The 7,301-nt window shown below is 39.8% G+C and overlaps 1 protein-coding gene across 7 annotated transcripts in view; it reads right to left on the reverse strand.

The window, feature by feature from the left end:
• Positions 1-1,845: 1,845 nt before the first annotated feature.
• The window catches only part of Ypel5 (yippee like 5), a 16,978-nt gene continuing 11,522 nt past the window's right edge, over positions 1,846-7,301 (reverse strand). For all 7 annotated transcript variants that reach the window (XM_031356207.1, XM_031356212.1, XM_031356209.1 and 4 more), the window contains 2 exons: positions 6,266-6,430; positions 1,846-3,707 (listed from right to left, as the gene is read on the reverse strand). In XM_031356207.1, coding sequence (XP_031212067.1) covers positions 3,483-3,707; positions 6,266-6,406 — 366 coding nt within the window. In that variant the 5' untranslated portion in view covers positions 6,407-6,430 and the 3' untranslated portion in view covers positions 1,846-3,482. The remainder of the gene's footprint in view (positions 3,708-6,265; positions 6,431-7,301) is intronic.

Here is a 7,301-nt window from a genome sequence, read left to right on the forward strand (position 1 = left end):
TTCTGTGGGACTCAAAATTAAGTCCTCATGCTTAGACAACAAGTACTGTATGAATCATCTCCCTGGCTGGTAAGTTTCTCAGTTTATTAGTGAGTGGTTTACCTGTTTTACCTCATCAAAAATTACACACTGACTGAGGCCTGGGCTGAGGCAGACACTGAAAGTTAAACATGCTATAGGACCACGAATAGGTAAATTTAGGAAATCGGTTTTCCTTTCAGTCCCAAAGGAGCCCATCACAATTTTAACAGATATTTTAACCTAGAATACTCAAAACAAAACTGTGGTCTAAGGTGGCTCAGCAGGTGAACACTTTTACTACCAGGCCTCCAATTCCTCCAACCCACCTGGAGGAGAAAACCTCTGTGGGCTGTCCTCTGACCTTTGTATGCTGTTCACCATATAATCAATTACATTTTAAAATAATTTTTAAAAACATGTTTAATGGCTGTCACCTAAAACTAAGAATCCTAAAATCTTCAAAAAGGAAAAGGTTACTCAGGGCTGGAGAGATGGCTTAGTGGTTAAGAGCACTGACTGCTCTTCCAGAGGTCCTGAGTTCAATTCCCAGCAACCATATGGTGGCTCACAACCATCTGTAATGGGATCTGATGCCCTTTCTGGTGTGTCTGAGGACAGCGACGTTTACTGACATACATAAAATAAATAAAATCTTTTAAAAAAAGAAAAAAAGGTTATCCAAAGGATGACCAATTTCACTTAAAGAGTTAGCTTTCCTGCCCCAAAACACGAACATTTTTTTTTAAGATTTATTTATTATATGTAAGTACACTGTAGCTGTCTTCAGACACTCCAGAGGAGGGCTCATTACAGAAGGTTGTGAGCCACCATGTGGTTGCTGGGATTTGAACTCAGGACGGAAGAGTAGTCAGTGCTCTTAACCGTTGAGCCATCTCTCCAGCCCCATAATGTAAGGCTATTAGCCATTTTAAAAAAAGATTTATTTAGCCTCCACTAAGTGCTTGCATTAGGATGACCATTTATTCCTGGTAACTAATGATTCCAATTGATTTGGGGGGGGGGAATAATCCAATTCAACTAGATGTTTCAATTAAAAATGTGTGTGTGGGGGGGAAGGCTGGGAGCATGAGCTCAGGAGCCTTTAGAGACCAGAGGTGTTGGATATTGACTGGAGCTAGAGTTTTGAGCAGGCAGTTTTGAGCAGCCTGATTTGGGTGCAGGGAAGTGAGCAGAAGTCTTCTGAAGACTAGCCATTCTCTCCAGACCCTACTCCCACATCTTTACATATATTATAAATTTTGCTTTTGCAGTGCTAGAGGTCATACAGCCTTCCAGCATGCTAAGCAAGCACTACCATTGAGCCAGGCCTGAGCCCAGGAATACAGTCTTTAAAATGAAGGTATCTATCTAGTGGTTTGTTGCTTAACCTGCCAGCAGCCTGAGTTAACCTAAGAGTTGGACATTTACTTGTAATTTAACCAATTACATTTTCATACACACCGGTTCACAGTTGGTCCTGGCAAAATGACCTAAGTTAATCATGGCAAATTTAGTGTTTTCAGGCATAAAGACAAGTTAACTGTCACTCTACCACTGTAACACACAACAAGCAATAACTATTCAAAAGTAGGGTGTTAGTTGGGTGTGGTGGTGCAAACTTAAAATCTCAGTAGATGGGAGACAGGCAGAGATCTCTGGGTTCAGGCCAGCCTGCTGTTAAATAGCAAGTTAGTTCCCAGTCAGCCAGGACTACACAGCGAGACACCCATCTCAAAACAAATAAAAATTAAGCTTTTAGACATTAAAAATAACAAAGATAACCACTAAATAGATCAGTGAAAAATAAGTAGCAGTTCTTTACCAATGCAAGACAAAATATACTTTATTTTGACAGTAATGTACATGGTGCTGTAGATAAGGCATGCGACTAGAAATCCGCACCACAGGCCAGCACAGAAATCAGTGGAAATAAATATTATCTTAAGTCTTGAAGTTTCATTCAAGTTGACGACAGAGTTGTGTTCACTCACTGGAAATGCAGTATTATACTATCCCTGCTCAGGACTACCATGCCATTAACTAAGAGTGCAGAGCTAAGTATAATAAGCTTTACTGTAATCAGAAATTACTTTTAATGTCAATGACAATGTTTCACTTGTTCCACACAGGCAAATTTCCTTCAAAGACGACTTGGAAACTGAGCCTACAAACACCCATCTATTCATTTGCTGATTTCACTGCCTTGTCTAACTCACCAAAAGCGAGTATCAGTTTGCCTACAAATAGTTTGGATGAAGAAGCGTATTCTAATACTTGGTAATGTCATATATTTATGGCGGAAGTTGAGTCAAATCTGGCCTCTTTCCAGTAGGGGGTGGTATCAGGTCCAGCTCAAATGCAATAGCTGAACTTCTAAGGAAAGATGTGAAATAATGATCCAAGCAGAGACCCAGTCCTTTGATGAAATGGTTAGCGCCACAGACTTGTCAAAATCAATTCACAAATGTGGGGGAAGGCTGAAACACTTTGTGACGCAGTAATCTTAGATAAGTTGCTTCATTTCCCCACTTTTTAGAATAGACACAGATTAACGATGTAAGAATGCACACTGATATTCTGCTCAACTGTTTTCTAAACAATACTGTTTAAACAGTATGCTTTCATCTACACAAATACCTTATACATAGTCAATATAGCTTAAGACTGAGAAGAATCACCTTAACTACTAAGAAAATCACTTATCAAACTTTTGCTCTCTTATTAGGTATTTTTAAAAGTAACACAGGACCAAAACATCCAACTACCACTTTATTTATATTACTATGCTTAAGTTACATGGGAAAAGACAACCAAGCAGTTCTGCCCCATTTCAGAAAGTTTCCAATCAACACCAAGTGAGTGGTGACAAGGAACTGGGGGTGGTGACATCTGGGGTCAGACTGACAAGGGAGGATGGGCTCTGGTGCTACGGTTCCTCTCCAACAAGAATATGGCACCCTGGCCAGCACAAGCCATGCTGACCCTGAGCCTCCAGCGCTGGGCACAGATTCGGATCTCTTCTTGAAGCTAGCAAATTAAGTGAAATAACTGGGTTAAAAAGAAAATTTTAAATGAAGCCCAAATAAATTTGAAAACCATGCTCTTGACATATTCTCCACTCAAAATGTACACAAAACACTTCTTTTCATTCTGAGGACCCCAATTTTTTTCCCTCACATAGCCCACCATGTAGCTGCAAACTCTTCTGCCTCAAGATGTAAACACGGGGAAAAAATTAATTAATAGCATATGCATAAAATTCTCTCTACAAACTGCTGTTGGATGGAAAATACAAAATTAAAAAAAAAAAAAAGAGAAAGAAAAAAGGTTCCGTCTTAGATTCTCACAACCTCTTGTTCCGCAGTGCACGAATCCGACTCTGATGCTAAGATGACAGTGTATGTAAGGAGATTTTGTTTTCAGTGAAGGAGACCTGGGAAAAGATGGATTATCTTTTTTCTTCAAGAGTTATCAGATGGTACATGCTCTTCAAAACCTTCACTCTCTCGAACGAGTGCACGCTCCAGGATCACACGGCCTTCCTTATAGCGCTGGCTGTCTTCAGTAGCAAACTCATAGATCCATCCCAGTTTGCTATTGCAGTTTTTGCAGCTCACATCTCGAACCATGTGGCGTCCAGTGAGCATGACCCGATCTTGAACTTCACTGTACTGCAAGTTAACTACCTAAATAAAGAGCACATACACACAGAAACAATCTCTGGTAAAGTCATTGAAGTTAGCTGATAACTGTGACAATGAGTAAATGTATGAGCAATTAAGTATTACATAGCTGAGCATACCCATGATCCCAGTGTGGAAGGCCAAGGCAGGTCCTCCTGAATCTGAGGTGAGAGCAGCCTTACTACAGTGAGATCCTGCCTCAAAAACAACAAACTACCAACGAAATTCAGTGGACGAAATTGCTACTTTAGTTATACTCATGATCGCTACCCGGACCTAGTTTTAAGAGAGGATGGGATAACTAGAACTGTACCACTAGGCTTATAATCCTAGTATTTGGGAGGTAAAGACAGGAAGAAAGGGGTTCAAGGCCAACCTCATTCACATAGGTCAATTTCAAGCCAGCCTGAATTACAGGAAACTCTGGTCTTAAACCCTACCGTAAGACACGCACATCAAATATGAATATATCAATTATGTATTCATAAATGCTCTTAACTGCTGAACCAGCATTCTAGGCCCCAATCTAATGCAATCTTTATGTAGTACTGAACAAGCTCATGTTTTACCATCTATGTAAGATAGTTATATTTCTGGTTGTAGAAAAGAAAAAGGTCTGAAGTTGAAGCCATGAGATGTAAGTTTGGGTCTAATTCTTAAAATAACTCTGTAGTGATGAGGATAAATAAGATAATCAAAGAACCTGTTGCAAAGCTGGGCAGTGGTGGCAGAGCACTTGGGAGGCAGAGACAGGCAGATTTCTGAGTTTGAGGCCAGCCTGGTCTACAGAGTGAGGAGGAGAGGAGGACTATACAGAGAAACCCTGAAACCCTGTCTTGAAAAGCCAAAAAAAAAAAAAAAAAAAGGGACCTGTTGGAGCACCAGTGTTCCACAGTGTCATGTGTTTCTGAAAACATTTTATATAAATAAGCAGGGTGGGACAGGCTAAGCCTACCACAAATCATACAATACATTAGTTTCCTAGTAAATTCAAAGATAATGAAAACAGGAATTGGATTCTAAAATAACCTGTGGAGAATTTCCAACCATTCTAAATGCCCAAGAAATCCTCTATGCTTTATTTTCTTCTAAAAGATCAATAGTTAATAAATGTGACTTCACTACATGGTCTTAATTCCAACTATTTAACTTTTGGCACTGTAACATGAAAATTAGAGACTATTAATAAACAAAGGAGCAAGGTTGACCGATACAGTTAACAGGCAGCTGCTCTGCCACAGTGTCGACTCCTCTGTAAAATGTCAGGAAACACAGTATTGATTCTCTGAGAAGCTTCTTTATTCAGAACAGAGGAATGTCTACTAGTGAAAAATTTATCTGACCTTCTAAAAACAGCCATTTAAAACAAGATCTGGCTGGGTGGTGCTGGCCCATTCCTTTAATCCCAGCACTTGGAAGGCAGAGGCAAACAGATCTCTGTGAGTTCGAGGCCAGCCTGGTCTACAGAGCAAGTTCTAGAACAGGCAGGGCTACACAAAGAAACCTGTCTCAAGGTGGGGAAAAAGACTAGGTCTGTGTCTTAGCCTAGAAGAATTGGAAGTTAAACTGTGCTAAGTTCAGGGTGCATAATTGCATCAACCAATCAAAAATTTTTTATTTCAGGGCCAAGCAGATATAGATGTGTATCTGCAAATCTGTAAATAGTTTCCTTTTGGTAGACCAAAGAAGCCAAATGATTAAAAAAATGATACCAAAGTTTCCTTTTGGTAGACCAGAAAGCTGACTGGCAAGCATGAATTATAAGCAAGAGAAGCCTGCTAAATTCATGTTCAACAAATAAGCACAACAGCTGTCTCCATGGATAAATCAGTAACATGCAAGGAGAGAAAATGGCTGTCTTAGCCTGTTTTCAAATTCTGTGAAGTCACTAAAGTTTTTAAATTCAACAATTCCCAAAGAAGCAGAGATCTATCCTTTTGAATTGCTATTTTGAGACAGTCTCACTGTGTAACTGAAGCTGGACCAACTGGCCTACAACTTACTGTTTCTTCCACACTGGTCTCCTGGTCTCCAGTTTGTAGCCATCTTTCCTGCCTCAGTTTTCCAAGCACTCAGATTATAGACCGAAGTTGCTACACCCTGCCTCTCTTCTTCTAGTACATTATAAAAAGGCTTAATAAATATATATTTTAGGGGCTGGAGAGATGGCTCAGCAGTTAAGAGCACTGACTGCTCTTTCGCAGGTCCTGAGTTCAAATCCCAGCAACCACATGGTAGCTTCACAACCATCTGTAATGAGATCTGATGCCCTCTTCTAGTGTGTCTGAAGACAGCTGCAGTGTACTTACATATAATAAATAAATCTCTTTTAAAAATTAAAAAAAAAACATTTTAGGCTTTATAAAAATAAATAAAATAAAATCATGTTTTATAATGTATCCCTGAAATCCCAATCAGAGACAAGATAATAAGCAATCACTTCTGTAGGGTTTGACCACCAATGATATTTTCTGCCATCTGTAATTCTTAAGGGAATAGACTAGTGTTGCTGTTGAATACAGCCACTGAAGACATGTAGGAATAAAGTTTTTTCCACCAACCTTGTTAAAAAGAAATGCTCTACCAGTGGCGCCTGTGAACCGAGTAGAGATGAGTTCTGAGCGATTGGTCAGGATTGTATCACAGTTTGCACAAGAAAACAGACGGGTACCACCGATATGATCAAGAAAGATTCTGCCCATTTTGACAGCTGAAGTTCTAAAAACCTAGAACAAATAGAAAAAGAGACATTATTTTAAAAATTTGTAGCAGCTATTGGGAGATATGTTACAGGTTACTTATATACTGAAATCTGCTTTTTTCTAGTACCTGCTGGGTGAAATATCTGACTTGAAATGAAGGGATTCATAGTTCACACACTGAACAAATACACTTCAAGTTGTTAAGAGTCATAAACATGCTTAGTCAATACCAAGGAATGGTTATCACTTCTCTTTAGTTAGTATGGAAAACAAAAGGAAAATTTAAAAAATTATATTATATATATAGTACTAGCACAGATGGGGGATGGAGAGATGGCTCAGTGCTTCTTTAGCACTTACTGCTCAAGCAGAGGACCTGGGGTTGATTCCTAGCATCCATATAAAGACTCAACTGTTACTAAACTGTAACTCTAGTTCCAGGGGATCCTATGCCCTCCAAAGGTACAGGCCTACATTCAGGTAAAATATCGACATACAGAAGCTTGAGAAAAAGCTAGCATAGGGCCCCTGTTAAGTCTACCTTTGGAGCAGATGATATGTAATTTGAGGAAAGACTCAGAGGTAAGGGGCACAGTTGAGGTGATCAGGTAAGAGCAGATGAACTTGCAATTTCAAAACAAGAAAGGGTTGGTAATATAGTTCACTGGTGGAGCACTTGACTAACAAACTGGAAGCCTTGAGTCCTAGGCCAGCACCACAAAATAAAAAACAAAACCAGAAAACAACAAAAACAAACAAAATGTGGGCAGTGGTGGCGCATGCCTTTAATCCCAGCACTTGGGAGGCAGAGACAGGAGGATCTCTGAGTTCGAGGCCAGCCTGGTCTATAGAGTGAGTTCCAGGTCAGCCAGGGCTATACAGAGAGACCTGTCTC

Source organism: Mastomys coucha, unplaced genomic scaffold (assembly GCF_008632895.1).
Source record: "Mastomys coucha isolate ucsf_1 unplaced genomic scaffold, UCSF_Mcou_1 pScaffold6, whole genome shotgun sequence".
NCBI classification, from domain to species: domain Eukaryota; kingdom Metazoa; phylum Chordata; class Mammalia; order Rodentia; family Muridae; genus Mastomys; species Mastomys coucha.